This window comes from Aethalodelphis obliquidens, unplaced genomic scaffold (genome assembly GCF_003676395.1).
Source record: "Aethalodelphis obliquidens isolate GAN/ISIS:26980383/991018 unplaced genomic scaffold, ASM367639v1 scaffold2, whole genome shotgun sequence".
In the NCBI taxonomy this organism is placed as follows: domain Eukaryota; kingdom Metazoa; phylum Chordata; class Mammalia; order Artiodactyla; family Delphinidae; genus Aethalodelphis; species Aethalodelphis obliquidens.
Genome location: NW_020837946.1, coordinates 53,908,656 through 53,926,260, shown reverse-complemented (window position 1 = coordinate 53,926,260; position 17,605 = coordinate 53,908,656). Strand labels below are relative to the sequence as shown.

Here is a 17,605-nt window from a genome sequence, read left to right as displayed (position 1 = left end):
AGAAATGAAATTGAGTTATTTGTAGTGAGGTGGATGGAACTAGAGTCTGTCATACAGAGTGAAGTAAGTCAGAAAGAGAAAAACAAATACCATATGCTAACACATATATATGGAATCTAAAAAAAAAAAAAAAAACTGATTGTGAAGAACCTAGGGGCAAGATGGGAATAAAGACGCAGACCTACTAGAGAATGGACTTGATGATATGGGGAGGGGAAGGGGTAAGCTGGGACAAAGTGAGAGAGTGGCATGGAGATATATACACTACCAAGTGTGTGGTGGATGGCTGGTGGGAAGCAGCCACGTGGCACGGTGAGATCAGCTTGGTGCTTTGTGACCACGTAGAGGGGTGGGATAGGGAGGATGGGAGCGAGGGAGACGCAAGAGGGAAGAGATACGGGGATATATGTATATGTATAACTGATTCACTTTGTTATACAGCAGAAACTAACACACCATTGTAAAGCAATTATACTCCAATAAAGATGTTAAAAATAAATAAATAAGTAAAAATAAAAAGCATATGGCACTGAAAAGAATCCAAATATCAGCTAAAGGGAAGAAAAAAGCTCAAACACACAAAATCCAGCCTATGTAATTGAAATCATTTACAATACATGGATAAATTATTGCCCAAATAACACTCTAATAAATAAATTCTCTTTTAAGAATAAGATTTAGTGTATAGATTGAGGAAATATCATTTGAAGAATAGCATTTGACCTTTTCTTGATAGAAGATAGTCATATTTTCAAAGGACAGTGGAGAATTGAGAGTTTCTCACTGAAAATAAATAACTGTGATGGAAGAAGTGTCTGACCAAGGCTAGAAACACTTATGCTGAGTGAGAAATAGAAACACATGACTCTGTTAGGAGCTGGCTTTAAATAAGTGCCACAGAAGTACAGCGAACTTATACATCAGTATAGAAGAATGATCATTTCAATCCTCCTTAATGTGGTGTTACATCTAAAAGCTCTATTGCGTTAGTGGGAGAGACATTTTGTATCTCAGAAAAATGGATTACAAAGAACGCTCAATAACTTCAAGTGTAGAGCTTCTTCACTATGAAGTATGCCAATAATAACCAACTTGCTACATTTCATGTAATCTGTATATACTTTGCCATTTATCCTCTTGACAAAAACGAAATAATATCAATAACAATTTTTGTACCTGAAAAATCCAAGTATCACCTTTCTTTCTAAACATTTTCAAATTCTGTGAAATAAATGTCATTTTTGAGTGTTTTAGCAGATATCCAGCAGTGAACATAATTCCATAATGGTTAAACATATCTTGAGTTGATGTGGTTATGGAGAAATGAGAAAGTCTCATATGTTGCTGGTAAAAAGAGTAAATTAGTAAAATCTTTCCAAAGAGCAATTGGACAATACAATCAAAACCTTATAACATGCATCCCCTTTGGTCCAGCAATTCTGCTTTAGGAAATTATCCTAAGGATATAATCATGAAAAGAGGCATGATGCATGAATTTAATGACAATAATAGCCAATGCAGCATTGTTTTAAAGCAGCTGACTAATTTTTAAAAACAACATTACAACACAGATAACATTACAATAAGAAGAGGATACCTCTTCTATCAACTCCTGGAGATGCTCAGTCAGGTCCAAATTCTTCCTGTAATCTGTCACAACTTTGTCAAACTCATCCACATATTTCTGCAAATCCCTCATGGCTTCCGAAAGGACATTCACTTTATTATTTGGATAATTTAAGAAAAAAGTCTTATTCTCAACTTTTCCCATTTTCCTTTTCAAAGCCTGTGCAAAAAAAAAATATTTAAGGACATTCAATTTTTATTTATGAGGCTAGTGATTAAATATTGTGGGAAAAACTTTTGTAGCTTCCTCCATTTAATATGTTAAAATCATAATTATTAAAACGCATTTTGGAAAGAATAGGTTTTGTTTCAGACAGTTTATTGATTCAGCAGCAAACATAGAGAAAATTTACTGCATATCAGGATCTATACCATAGTTTGAGAATGCTACTAATGATTTAAAAAAAGACAGTGATCATAAAATCAAATATTTTATTGTCCTCAGTTAGCTCACTGTCTCCCGAGAAAGGCACTCAAATAATCTAGCCAGTATAAGTGACAAGGGGCTGCAGGAACAGGGGAGGAAGGTCCTGACATAGGTGGGTACAAGGAAAGAAAGAGGGGTATACAAGAGGGGGATGTGTGTGTGTGTGTGTGTGTGTGTGTGTGTGTGAGAGAGAGAGAGAGAGAGAGAGAGAGAGAGAGGGGAAGGGGAGAGGCTGGGTAGATTTGGCAGAAATCATTTTGGAGCTGCTTCAAGAGATAAATCAATTAATTATGTATTTTACATGAAGTACCCAATTGTTATAAAAATTAAGGATGATCTTTTCAGTCCTAATGCTATAAAAAAGCCCAGGGGTTAGGCATCTAGAATTGAAATGCAAAATAATTTTGCAATAATTGCAGTAGCACGCACACACACACGTACTTTCTCATTACCTGTAATTTTTCAGCATACATATCTACTTGTTGAATTTGATATTTCAGAGCTTTTAGATTTCGAGCTTTTTCATTTTTCTTAGTGTAATTAAACTTCAAATTGTTGAATTTCTTTTTGATGTCTTTGAATGACTCTTTGAGCTGCAGTTCAATAAAAAGAAACAGGTGATTTCCGTAAAATGAGAACACTAATATTCACTTGAAATAAATCAAGATATCTACACTTCAAAATATTCATAACCTTCGAAATGTATCCAGAGTGATTTTCAGTAGAAGACAGGTCTGCTAAGTGAATATATAATGTGAATTTAAACATATCCCCCAAATATAGGTAATTATAAATTGTTCTTAGTATTTTTTGATTTGTAATTTATAATTAGGATTACAGTTACGGAACATCCTTTGACCTTCAAACAAGAAAGTTTTTAACATACGATAGATTTTAAGCAACTCTAATTTTCTTATTTGTATTTATTTATTTGACATCATTTTACAACTCATTCTGTTCTCTGTGTGCTAATATTTGTTCCATATTCCAATGCTCTTATAGCCATCATGAATAAATTTATTAAGCCTCCAAGGAGCTGTCCATGTTGCAGAGGTCAATGGAGTGTTGACATTTAGACCAACGAGGACATTAGTGGGGTGGAAGAGGAGACCCAGTATGACAGTCAGTAGGAAAAGGACTGTATTTGTCCAAATCCAATTAAAAATTATTTTTCATGGGCAGTTTCCAGAAGAGATTTACTTCTTAGATATAAGCCATTAACTTCAGAGGTCCTTAAAAAATGGAATGTAAGGTGACAGTTGTTGCCTGTGGTGGCAATGCTAACTTGTATATAAACAGAGTGTATGGCTATACCCTGAAAACGGGGCATAGATGATGACTTTCTTAAGAACAAACAGTCCAACTTTACCAGTGAGCCAAAATTCTAAGCAGTCTAGTTCCATTAACAACAATGCTTTCTGTGCCCTTCTCCAGATTCAAGAAGGATAAACATATTGACAGGCAATTCACTCTATATTATCAGCAAAGAGAAGTAAAGAGAAAATATAAACCGTCTCAGATTATATGGAAGCATTTAACAGCCAAAAATAAACAATGTCATGGTTGATAAATTTGAGCTATGACAAGAAAAGTCAGGAAGACATTAGAATTGTTTTCAATGACAGCAAGTAAATTATTTGGGAGGGAATAAAGGCTGGGCCCATGCTGGATTTTAAATTTATAATGCAGAAAAACATATTTGCCCCAGAAAATGCTTGCTTTCTCAAAATGCTTATTTCAAATTCTGCATATTGTAAAAACAGAACCGTGACCTTATCTTTAACATTTTCTGAAGACAACAATCTATAAAGCCCTAGCCTATTTGTATACATGGAAATTATTATACTGATGCAATTTTTGCATTTGCCACAACTATACTTCATCATCAGTGTTGTTTATTTTATATGGTAAATGAAATAGCTGAGCATTAGCTTTAAATTATAAGCACAGAGACCATGTAAAATATTTAAATTGATAAATCAGTAATATTATAAAGGAGTGGAAAGAACTGTAACTTCAAAATTTGAAAATGATTTCTCTGTTAGAACTCAGAAAAATATTTAAAAGATAATATTCAGTTGGTATATTTATGAAATAAACAATATTTAAATTTTTTGACATTTGTTGTTTTAATATGTATGTATTTGTTATTAGTGGGAAAGGACAAATGAAGTTGATTTTATGGGATTAAGATACAGACTTCCTCCTTAGTTAATCACATAAAACTTTGGCAGGAACTTTTTTCCCTTGAAGTCATAATCTGCAACAATAGGTGCAATAACTACCACATCTGAGGAAACCAGAGATTTTTGTATTAAAAAACATGTCCTCAATAGGGAGTTATTGTAATGAGTACAGAGTTTCTGTTTGGGATGGTGAAAAAGTTCTGGAAATGAATAGTGGTGATAGTAGTGCAACACTGTAAACGTACATAATATCACTTAACTGTACTCTTAAAATGGTTAAGATAGTAAATTTTATGTTATGTGTCTTTTACTACAGCTAAAAATACAATTTTTATTTTTAATAAAAATAAAGTAAAATAAAATGAAAGGAAAAAATACGTCCAGTCACTAACATGTATCCACTGGAAAATAAAATTTTATATTCTTTTTTCCCCCTTACTGCAACATGACATATATTATAAACTTCAGTCTAAAGAAAGGAAGAGGGGCTCTGTCATCAACCAGATAACCACTGGGTTATACCCGCTTGTTTAAGTGGGAAAAAATCAACATCTATTTGAAAACTATATGATAAATGAAGAAAGGCTGAGCCTTAACACTTTAATTCTAAGACATGACATTTAAAATCTACTTTGGATTAAGAAATTTAAGACTGATAAATGATGAGTACAAATTTATTTCTGTTTGCCTCAGAATGTATGCACTTCCACTGACGATGATTTATAAAGCCAAAGATGTTCAGGCGATATGGGTATGTGAAATGGGATCAGTTTCTTTCTGACACATGAGCTCCTTTGACAAGTTGCTGGCACTTTTCTCTTTTGGTTCCACTGGAAATCTATTTTAAATCCTGTACCTTTCCCAGCTCAAATTGAGGACTATTCAGATACAAGTGGAAGGCAGCAAGCGTGAACTACCTTCAGCAATCAGATTTTCAGAAAACATCCAGCCATGCCTAAGTTTCTTACCTGCACATTCCAATACGAAAACTTAACTTCCCATCTAATCTCCACATAACTTGTGATCATATTTTTAAGGGAACTGAGTGCCATGGTTGCTCGGCTGTGGTATCATTGTTCATGCAGCTGTTTCTAACTTTAGTTAGCTTGTCAACAATGGGGAATGGTGTAGATGGCCAAGACAACTGCTCAACTGGAGCACAGAAGCAGGAAAAAACACCCAAAGCTTGAGGCAAGAAAAAGTTTACCCTATTCGAAATCTTTAAATGTTGTTTTTAATTCATACTGATAAAATTTCCAAAAGTCTTAAGATAATCAGGAGAAAGATGTTTTTTCAAATGAACAGTGCAATTTTCCTATCTTTCCATATGTTCAGCTCCTACATGTTTGCTGTGGAAGAAGCGGACTAATTTAATACAACTATAATTAGAAAAAAAATCATTAAGACTTTAAAACTGCAGTTCTTTTGAAACTAGCATAATGAGCATCTTCACCAAATTTCCCAGGGAGCAGTAAGTCTCTCTCAGGGTTAGGCATAAACAAAAACCTCTTAGAGAAGAAGCAGAAGGGCACAAGATGGACAACAAGGAGGCTGGCTTGCTATTTTTAGTCTTGAGGAAGCTGGTTGAGGCAACTTTGGCACAAGAATGTATTATCTGTGAGTCTGTTGCTGGCAAGGCCAATTTACGTGAGGGACATGAGACATTTTAAAACTAAGAAAATGTATTTAAAACAAGAGCTTTTCTTAGAACTATGGCACACAATTGTCCAGAAGCAAAAATACAAAACAAATAGTCCATTTCTCTTAATGTCCATTTCACGAGCTTAATTTCTTGCCCACCATTTTGCCTACTCCAGAAAAAAAAGCTTTCTGATTCTCATTTTCAGTAACAGAAAGAAGGCTGCAATGCCATCACTTCCCAGGGATGCCTGTATTTGAAATGAAGGGACCCAAAGACTCATAACTTAACCTGAATGATTTGCTACAATTATTAACAGTAGAATATTTAGGCTTAGTGCTGGAGAGATTTTGGGACAAGACTTTTTGGGCCTCCATCTGTCCAGCAACCACACGGCTGTCTTCCTGTGCTTACCATCAGTCTTGTAGAAGCAGGAAATGGGGCCGCTTGGAAGGAGAAGACAGTTGCTCCATTTTAAATTGCTGGTGGCAGCATATCTCAGTAACGGCTATTTTATCCACTCTGCAAGTTTTGTTTGTTCATAATATATTGACATTTTATTTTCTGGACATGATAACCACGATTTTAAACTTTAGCTTTCTATCTTCTTCAGTAAGAAGAGTCCTTTTGCAGATGTTAAACACAAAACTTCTAACAGATTCTAACCCTATGGGATGGACATTTTCAGAACAAATTATAATCTTTCCCATCCTCTTACATATACCAACGAAACAGACTCACAGTGGGGCCTGGTAATGAGCAGTTGTGACTGTGAAGTCCCTTGGGCTTTAAGTTGCCTAGACTCTTAGTTTCCTGAGGACTTTCCTGTTCTTATGGCCTGGCACACAGTAGTCATATTTGTTGAATGATGATAATTTAGTTTTTTTCTTAAAATGATGAATTAAGGTCATCAATTTGGAAAATAGTAATTATTTGTACTATACCATAGTGCCGCCTCATCTATACCCTCTTTTTCTGCTTCCTTTCTTACCAGATGGTGGTTGTCCACAGTCATTTTGTCAATAGCAAAGCAGTATACAGTATCAGGAGGTTTAATGTCATTGGTTGTGTATAAGGCAGCAGCATTCCCCTATTCTACAATAATTTATTGCTGCTAATCTGCCTTATCTCCCTGGAACTTAGATGACCGTTTTATCCAAATTGACAAAAGAACAAAAGAATCTGTGTGACTAGAACAAGAGACTCTGACATATGGAATATATATATATATATATATATATATATATATATACACACACACATACACATACATACATATTTCCTTCCTGATGGGTAAGATGTTGCTACAGTGTAGAAATTTCAGGCTAAAGTAATATAATTATATGAAAGCTCCATTTGCAAAATTTATTTTGGAAAAATGAATAGCAACCCAATTCTGTCATTACTATACTTTTTTTTTTTTGCGGTATGCGGGCCTCTCACTGTTGTGGCCTCTCCCGTTGCGGAGCACAGGCTCCAGATGCGCAGGCTCAGTGGCCATGGCTCACAGGGCCAGCCGCTCCGCGGTACGTGGGATCCCCCCGGACCGGGGCACGAACCCGTGTCCCCTACATCGGCAGGCGGACTCCCAACCACTGCGCCACCAGGGAAGCCCCATTACTATACTTTTCATCAAAGTAATTGTTCATGATCCATAATGAGGCTCCAGTGACAAATTTCCATTAACATCATGTAAATGTAAAGGTAATTTTTTTGGTCAGTTTGCAGGAAGAAAACATGCTCGATATTAACTTATTACATTTCTAAAGAAGACATGTAAAGAATAAGGAACTGATGATGTTCTGTCATGTAATATGGCAGAGAATATCTATAATGCTTTGTGTATTAAAAGCTTATTTATGTTGCCAGGCAAGAAAATGTACAGTGAGATTCAACATTCATGCATACAAATATATCTTTGTGTGAAATGAGTGGGAAAAAACTCCACAAAATCTGGCCGTCTGAAGGGTGTATTTTCTAGTACACATGGAGAAAATGAGTTTTTACAATTAACTAACTATGGCTTATATAGTATATAAAATTAGAAAATAATAATATTTTACCCAAAGAGAATCAAGGCACAAAACCATGGTTCTTTGTCGTTAAGGAATATCACATCACATTAAAAAAAAAAATCACATTTAGAATACCTCACTTTATTTTACCTTGAGATACTGAGTCCTTTTCTTTTTTTTTTTTTCCTGTTATTTTTTGCCGCGCGGCTTGTGGGATCTTAGTTCCCCAGCCAGGGATTAAACTCAGGCAACAGCAGTGAAAGCCCTGAGTCCTAACCACCGGACCACCAGGGAACTCCTGAGTTCTTCTCTAAGGGCCTTTAGTGCACTTAAAACCATGCAATAAAGTAATTTTAGTTGAAATAACCAAATGAACTGTGCTATTATATCAGATCATACAAAGAGCTTGTAACGAGTATTTGAGAAAACAAAGATAGAAGAAGAAAGCATAGTAAAAGGATACATTAACATCAGACCATGCAGTGGTTGAATGGGTTCAAACATTAACTGAATGGTGAACTCTGAGTTTAGCAGGTGACAAGCTGGTGCCCAGTAAAAGTTGGTCCCCAATAAATGAGCTGACTCCCTGAAACCCCACAGTCCTGAAGCACACTGCTCAAGTGAAAACTGTATACCCCTCAGTTTCCTCATCTGGAAAATGAAAGTCCTCCAAAGCCAATTTCAGCTCAAATCAGTGAACTTCCAAGAAGCACTTTAAATGCACTGGATGCAAAATAATGCATTTCAAAATCAACTGAACAAATCAAATGCTATGCTTCGTCTAGTTCCCTGGTGGGCTATCTGACTTTATTTTTTTATACAAAAAAAATTAGTGTAACATGCAGCTTTTAATTTTACATAATTTTTAAGCACTCATACCAAATACTAATAATGATAATAATAATTAAAATATCAAATATTATTACAACTTAGAATCTGGCTTTGACATTCACAATACAAACTAGACCACACATCTCTTTATTTTATTAACGGGCACTGAAAATATTCCTTTGGATTATTTTCCCATTAAGCTTGTAGTTGGAAAATCCAGGCTGTGCATGATATACTGTGACATGCCTTGTATATCTCTACGAGGAAGGAAAAGGGAAAAGGGCCAAAAGTTTTCAAAGATCCTTTGAATATGAAACTGTGACTTATATCAAACATTAGCTGGGTTTGAAGTAGAAGCAAATGGGAAGAATCACTCTCTTAATACTTAAGATCATGTTAAAGTGATGTTTGACTCCTATATCAAACCTGCACGTATCTGGTTTCTGGTTCCTGTTACAGTACAGACAATCCTGGTGTGTCCCTACTTTGACTGGAAGGGCCAGGCTGGCTCCCAGCAAAGGCTCATCACGAGGCAGCCCTGTAAACAGAACCACTGTGGAAAGGGCCTAAACAGGGAGACCCACCTCCATAAAGGCCACCATGCTTCAGGAAGAGGGAAAGTGAGCCATAGGCAGCTGGGAATAGCCCTTAGCCTGCTCTCTTGTGCTTTCAGTAAAATATGGTTGAACATCACAGCAGAGAGAGAGATCTTCAGCAAAAAAAAAGGAAGAAGAGGAAGAAAAAGAAGAAAGAAAACAACTTTGGGGAAAGATAGTAAAAAAAATTATTTCCATGGCTGTGAATCTAAATTTTATAGCCTGAGGAGAATTAAGATTGTTTTCCTTAAAGTGATCTGGCTGAAGTGGTGCTAACTGCAGTACAGGACCCAGAAGAGGCCGTTCTACTACACAGAGGGCAGACTACACTAGGGGTTTAACACTGAGCGAATTAATGAGTGTCTTGCCCACAGTGACTCCTGAAACACAGACTCAGAGCAGAAACTCTACAGTCCTGTGGCACACTCAACTGAAAACCCTCCATGATGCTGCTTCCTGTTTCCCTCCCACTGAATGGGATCCAAGCGGCCCCTCCTGCTCTCGCCCTCTTGCTTTCCTTCCAGCCATGCTCCTTTCCTGCACTTCTCTGTGGGCTATGAAAGGGCTAGACCACTTGCTAAGTTTAGTTACTCATACTTAAGTCCATGCTCTAATGTTGTTTGATAATCTTCGATACTCACTGGTCCTAAACTGTGTAAAGAGGGCATAAACAGAAAAATCAAGGTGGTTCACCACATCTTTTTCCCTCCGCTCACTTTCCTAATGGGTTTGTGATTAATGAACTTAGAAACGTCTTGCTCTAAACAGAGATAAATCTGGAATTGTGGTACCTTTTGTTCTGCTGTCAGTTCCAGTAAGGAACCAGGACCCTCGCTAAGCTATATTTTCCTCCTAGAACAAGTAAACCTTTAGATGGAAAGTTTACCCTGGGAGGATGTGGCTCAAGTTCAGCATGTGTCTGGGGGTTGGGGGTTGGGTAGAATTGAGGAAGAGGAGGTGGAATTAACTGTGTATGGAGGAGGGGGCATGGAGTCTAGGCGTTGTTTTGCCAGAGAAGTCACTCAGTTTGAGTAAATATGAAACCAGCCACTTGACTTTGGTGATAATACTTTGTAGCCTCTGAAGCAACAAGCCTGCTCCCCTTAGCACCCCCTTCATCATGAGTCAATGGTACTTAAATAGCATCTCCGCAGACGGGAGCTGGCTGAACCGGGATGCTATCACTCTGCACTGATGATGTGTATCCACTCAAGCAAAACAACTGCTGTGAGGGTTTGGGGTGGGTTGGGGAGGAGCAAACAATAAACCCTAATGCTACATTCTAGGTTCTTCCATGTGTTGACAATATACTGACCTCAAAAAGTTTGGGAGCTTAAAGTTTACTCAATCTTTCTGAGCCCTGAGGCCATTGCTATGCAGATTAAAGGTCAAGGGTAAAAAGAAAGTCTCCTGATTCACTGTGCGTGTGTGTGTGTGCGCGTGTGCGTGTGCGTGTGCGTGTGTGTGTGTGTGTGTGCGTTCTCACCTCGCTCATCTCATCCCTTGCGGTACAGAACTCCAGGCTGCGGGTCAGGGCCCGCTCGTGGTCTTCAGCCTGGGCACGCCAGTTCAGACTGTCCCCCTCAAGGATGTCCAGCTGCTGCTGCAGGTGCTTTGCAGAAACATTAGAGCAGTTCTAAAAATGAAAGAGATGGGGAAGTGATGAAGGGAACTGGCAAAACAGCAATGAGAACAACATGCTATTTACCTGCATTGTGAAACTCATAAATGACATCAAAAAATATGACATCCTGATTTATTTCACCTTAAGCTTCTTTGAATATAATGATTTCAGAAAGAAGCCAGACACCCAACACCCGATGTTGGGAAAGACAAACCCTTACATTTCCAGTCTTGAAACTTCAGTTTTGAAGATTTGCTCACCACACCCAACGCCTCAGAGACGCTATTCGTTATAAGGTATAATTTTTACTTCAAAAGGCATAAAATATGCATTAGAAACATTTGGCTTCTGCACTATAATTTTCCTGTCAACTTGAGCGTAACCTCAGGTTTATTATGCAAGTGCTCCAACCTCTACTCAACGCAGAGGGCTGCCGAGGCCAAGGCCAGATGCGGACTGGAGAACAATTTACATTATTTGTGCAAAGTGAGACGTCTTACTTGTTTTTTTTCTTTTTAAAATAAATTTACTAATAAAACAAAACTCTTTAAAAAGAAAGGTCCTTCCTGGGAAAAACATTCTGTTATAACAGAGACAGATATTTTGTATTTGTGTCTATCAGTTAAGAAAATACTTTAGATCCATTGAATTCCATATAGTGGATATCTTAAATGAACTTTTAGTGGATATCTTAAATGAACTTTGAAATAAAATCAGCCATTACGATTTTTATTAATGTTATACATACTGGATAGAATTAACATAATCTTTTCTTCCCTCAAATTAAGAATTTGGAGAAGGAGTTTTTTTAAAATCAGAGCCCAATGTGTTATTTAGGAAAATTTAGTCTGGAATTATTTCCATCTCTTTTAGGCTCCTTTGGTAAGGTCAGTCCAGTGGAATAAAGCAGATCCAGTGATGAGTGCCCAGATCCCTGGGTGGAGCCAGGGTTCTTGAGCTTTTCTACCCTGGGGTTTTATGGATAAAGCAGCTTCTCTGGGATAAGACTCTTCACCTATAAAATGAGGGCCCTGGGCCTAACGATCTCTCGGCTACCTTTTGGATCTGACGTGCTAACGCAGCATCGTCCAATAGAAATACAACTGAGCCACATAAATAATTTTAAATTTCTTAGTAGCCATATTAAAAAGTAAAAAAGAAACAGTTGAAATTAATTTTCATAACATAGTTTATTTAACCGAACACATACCCAACATGTAACCAAATATTAAAAAACATTAATAAGGTTTTTTTCATATTAAGTCTTTGAAATCAAGTCTGTATCTCACACTTAGAGCATATCTCAATTGTTGCTAAATTTCTATCAGAAATACTTGATCGGCACTTAAATCTCATAGAGTTTAGTAGACTCACATACCCAAATTGCTCCCAATATACTTAAAAGTTTTACAGTTTGGGGTATCAGTTTGAAATGTAAATTAATTAAAGTTAAATAAAATTAAAAGTTGAGTCCCTTAATTGCATTAGGCATATTTCAAATGTGAAAAACTAACTGCCATTATAGATAGCACACCTCTATGATTTTTAAAAAATTAGCATGAGAATAGATGTATCAAACAAGGCTTTTAAAATCAGATTTTTCTCCTTAAAATGTTTTTCTCTGGATGTGGTAGAAACTTACCACAAATAAGTAGCCCAATGGTTTAATGTATTTTTTAATTTAACGTATACCAGGCAATGTGCCTGGTTTCTTTCATATTACAGGCCAACTGAGAGCTATATTAGGTATAAATGGTGGTGTTCTAAGTTGCTTACAGGCCGCTGAACTGACGCGATGATGTCCACCCCCAAGGAAAGAGCCAGTTTATGGAGATGGTCTATGTGTGCCTGCTTTTCCCGAGAGCGACTGAGGAGAACCTGGGCATCGTGAGCATCAACCATTTCCTTTGGCTGTTGTAGAAACTCCAGTTCTCTTGATCTGAAGAGTCGTCCCAGCTGGAATTTAGGCCATTAACAATTAACCTTCGTATTTTTATGAAGACAGATTTTTTTACATTGAGGTATAGTTGATGTACAATATTATATAACTGGCAGGTGTACAATATAGTGATTCACAACTTTTAAAGGTTATACTCCATTTATAGTTACTATAAAATATTGGCTATATTCCCTAAATTGTACAATATAACCTTGTAGCTTATTTTATACCTAATAGTTTGTACCTCTTAATCCCCTACCTCCATACTGCCCCTCCCCCCTTCCGTCTCCCCACTGGTCACCGCTAGTTCTCTATATTTGTGAGTCTGCTTCTTTTTTGTTATATTCACTACATTGTTGTATTTTTCAGATTCCACATATAAGTGACATCACACAGTATTTGTCTTTCTCAAAGATAGCTTTTTTTTAAAAAAAAAAACTTCTTTCCTATAACATATTTAACTAGCAGGCCAACACTGACAAGCCCATCTAAAATTATTAGTATTATAGACAAATAAGTGTTACAATGCTGCAAGTCAATAGGGTAAAATTGAGGGACTAACTCTGTCAGTTCTATTAAAGAAGAAAACACTGTTTGCTCACAGCCTAAAACTTTAGCAAGATGAGGCCTGTGATCTCAGTAAATTCAGAGGCTATTTTCAAGGGATTTCAATAAGTCTCCATTTTCTGTTAATAGAGGCTAAGGACTATGAAGTTTTACTGAGCACTCTACTGATATTTGAGATATAAAAGAAATTGTTTTCTTCCCTCAAAGAGCTTACACTTGAGTTAGGGGAACAAAAGTAATTAAGAATCAAGATGTTAAAAATGACAGATGTGTGGAATAAACAATAAGAGTTCGAGGAATTTTGAAGAGAGAAAAATCACTCCAAGGGAGGTAGATTTTTGGATGGAGGGACACAGGGCCTAGACGGTAGAGAGGAGACAGAAGGACCTGTCAGATAATGGCAGCCCAAGAGTCATGGCTTGGAATTAGGGATGTGGATGCCATCTTTGAGGGACCCAAGGAGAGCTCACTTTGGCTGGAACATCGGGCAGAATGGGGCCCAGTGAGAGAAAAGTCAGGGGCCAGACTGAGGAAAGCTTCTAATGTCAGAATAAGCAATCTGGCCTTTATTTATTACACAATCATTTATTTTTAATTTCATAGTTTAAAACTGAGAGTCTTCTAAACATCCATGATAAGTCTTACCTCTTCTCTGACTTGGTGGAACTGGACAATCTTATACAGGATCTCCTCGTAATCTTGGATTCTCTCTTTCTGGTTTTGATGGAGGTGAATTAGGTCCTTCAGCTGTTGAGACTTCTCTTTCACAGGGGCTCCTTTGCCACTTAACTCTTCTGACTCTTTTATAATGTATTGAGCCTCATCATTCAGTTGCTAAAAAGTTGTAAGCAATAAAAGAAATACAGCTTTTAGAGAGCTTTTTACTTTACAACTGACTATATGAAGATCTCAATAATAAATCACTCTCTTATTTGTTAACAAATACTATTGTGAGCTTCACCCCCATCCCTGCAAATCCAGGCATTGTGCATGATGCTAGGGATATATTATTCCATCCTCATCTTCTCAGAATTTTTTTAAAAATTAACTTAAATTAATTAAATTTTAAAAACACAAAAAAGTGTTTCAAAGTTAGGTGGTGAAATGGAAAGTCATATATTTCTATGACATACCAAATATTCTGGTCATCTGTTAAGTAAATATATTCTAGATACTCTATGAGGCTGTGACCATCTGTGATATTTAATACAACCAGAATCAGGTGGTATGATAAGAACACCAAAAGAAGACAAGCATAAAAATATATTGGGGGAATTATTTGTCCTCTGTGATAAAAGAATGATCAAAATGAACCACCAGCTGAGCAGCACAGTAGCTATGCTGCATTAAAAGCAGTCATCCCAGAATCCACAAATAGCCACCACTTGTAGGGAGGGATAAGGCACCTTCTTTTTACCCAGAACTGCTCAGATAGCCCTTATAGGAATCTAGATCCTGGTGCACAGCTTAAAGAGGAAGCTGCTATAATTTCAGAGCTGGATTTTACGTCAAGGATAACAGTAATGGAAATGATTTAGGCTAAGGAGATAATTTGCAGAAGAGTGACCTAGTAAGGGTCTTCACGTTGAAATCAAGTAAGTGGGCGTCAAATATACACACATCACAGTGACAGAGCTAAAGAAACTTGACAACAGTTCCTGATTTAGAGGAATTTACACACATACACTTACTCATGTGCAGGGACATGTGCACACACGAAATGCAGATACATATGATACAGAGTATAGCAAAGAAACCAACAGATAGGCTAGGAGAATTTTCTAAGAGTTTGGAGGAAAGAGTTCACTGTGGGCCACAGTGGTGTGTGTGCTTTTTGTGAGTGGGGGGTGGTTATGTATTACATTAGTTTTGTCTTAAAGGAACATAAATTAGATATTCCCTAAAGGAATCTTCAAACTTCTGTTTCGGGGTTTCTTTAAAGCCAATACTTGCAAAGTAGTGACAAACAGAAACACAGGTATCTTAACTCTGCAGCAAAGAACACGAATCCAGATAGGAGGATAACATGACTGGCAAACTTTTTCGGCAGCTGTGTCAAGCTCAGGAATGGCAAGAGGTGTGTGGGGGGGGTATGGAATGCACTAGCAATCAGGGCCTGGGAACATGACTCATGGTTTTTTCTCTCACATTCTGAGGGCTCTCTGAGAGGGAGAAAGGGAGAGCACAGCAAAATTCTTGGAATTGTGGTAGGAGCCTGGGGTGCCAGTGGGTGATGACATCACAGTGATAATTTCAGGGACAGAGGACAGCAGAACCTCTGTGTCAGAGATTGCCCATCCTTGTTTTGAGATGTCTGAATCGAAAACATGTCTATACCCCTTAGGAAAAGAATTAGAGTAAATATATATGATAAATACATTAATAAGGAACTAATTTAAATTAAAATAATCTAAGATAAGAATATATTAAGGACCTTTTTGTAGCCCAAATGTTTGTGTATCATCAAATATAGCACACTGCAGTTAAACAGGAAGAAAAATGTGTTTTTAAAGTGGATTTTTAGACAAGCAATGCTGTTGTTTTTTAAAAATTGTAATTCATCAGACTGTAAAAATTCATTAGGTGAGCATTGACTGAACAGTTTTTAATACTTTTTCATTCACCCAAGGCCATCAGTTTGTTTCTTCACCTGGAACTGAGGTTTCATTTCATTCCATTTTTTCTGTAGACCTAAAATGGTCTGGAGACTCCCTCCAAGGTCAAGTGCAGACACAGGCATAAGTGCTTCCTGAAGAAGTTTTAAGTTGTGAGTAGTCTGAAATAGACGTTAGATAGTTATGCATATGTTTTCTTTGATACCACCAGCAAATACGTCATAATCATTCCAGTGCTGACATGGTGTGTCATCAAACTTTTCAATTACCATGAAAGCACTCACTACCTAGAGTGAGCCTGTGGTTCTAAACCACCAATGAACAAAAGCACAGGCCCTCTTTTTATTGTGGTAAGATATACATAACAAAATTTACCATTTGAACCATTTTTAAGTGTGCAACTTAGTGGCATTAGTACATTCATACTGGTGTTTCGCCATTACCACTATCCATCGCCAGAACTTTCTCATCTTCCCAAACAGAAACTCTGTATTGGTTAAACTCTAACTCCCATTTCACCCTCCCCTCAGCCCCTGGTATCCTCTATTCTGCTTTCTGTCTCTGTGAATTTGACTACTCGAGGTTCCTCACATAAGTGGAATCACAATATTTATCCTTTTGTGTTCGTCTGATTTCACTTATGTTTCCAAGGTCCCTCCATGTTGCAGCATGTGTCAGAATTTCCTTCCCTTTTAAGGCGAATACTACCCATTTGCCTGTTCCCTCACCTTTCTAAGTTGCTCTTTGAACGCTCCCCACCGCTGTTTCACGGGCTTGCTTGCAGCGGCTTTAAGTTGCCAGGCTATCCGAAGGCGGCTGAGCTCTTCCCTTTCTGCCTTCTGGCTTTCCATAGTGTTCTCCATAATGTGTACTTCATTTTTCACATTTAATATTTCATTTGCTTTTGCCTGTGAAATTAATAATTATATAATGGCTTTTCTTTCCCAAGAAATAGAACATTTTGCATACAACTATTTGAGGAGGCAAATGCTTCATCATAGCCAAAGCAGAACACAGTTCTGATAACAAGACAAGGCTGAAAAGTCTGTGCACAGGCACAGCTGGGCTCTCAGAACCCATAATCTATGCTTGGACGTCAGCTCCCGAGCTCTTCATGACCCCACTGGTGTTTGAGTCCTCTCCTTTAGGATCTGTTCATTTCCTCGGGCTTAAAGGGTGACTGAATGAGCATAGGGATCCAGAAATTTTGAAGTTGAGATTATTTTAATGCATAAGTTTTGAAGTGGATTCCACCTTTTATTTTAACACACATTAGAATATGTCAATATCTGAGTATCAGGGACGATGAGGGGGCAGATTGTTGTGGGTCTGTGTTTCTTTCTAAACTATCCCATTGTATATATTGGGTGGGCCAAAAAGTCCCTTTGGTTTTTAAGTAAAACTAAAAGACACATTTTTCATTTTCACCAAGAACGTTATTGAACAACGTATTCACCCTTTTGGTCCACTACCTTCTGCCATTTTTCAGGCAGCTTCATAATTCCGTCTTCCCAAAACTTTTTATCTTTTTGAGCAAAGA

General features: G+C 37.3%; 1 protein-coding gene across 1 annotated transcript in view; it reads right to left on the bottom strand.

Annotated features, from left to right (window-relative positions):
• The window catches only part of CCDC141 (coiled-coil domain containing 141), a 212,240-nt gene that overhangs the window by 36,879 nt on the left and 157,756 nt on the right, over positions 1–17,605 (bottom strand). Inside the window, exons 13-19 of the mRNA XM_027126979.1 lie at positions 16,794–16,973; positions 16,101–16,226; positions 14,096–14,284; positions 12,721–12,900; positions 10,807–10,956; positions 2,506–2,646; positions 1,598–1,786 (exon numbers count right to left, since the gene is read on the bottom strand). Coding sequence (XP_026982780.1) covers positions 1,598–1,786; positions 2,506–2,646; positions 10,807–10,956; positions 12,721–12,900; positions 14,096–14,284; positions 16,101–16,226; positions 16,794–16,973 — 1,155 coding nt within the window. The remainder of the gene's footprint in view (positions 1–1,597; positions 1,787–2,505; positions 2,647–10,806; positions 10,957–12,720; positions 12,901–14,095; positions 14,285–16,100; positions 16,227–16,793; positions 16,974–17,605) is intronic.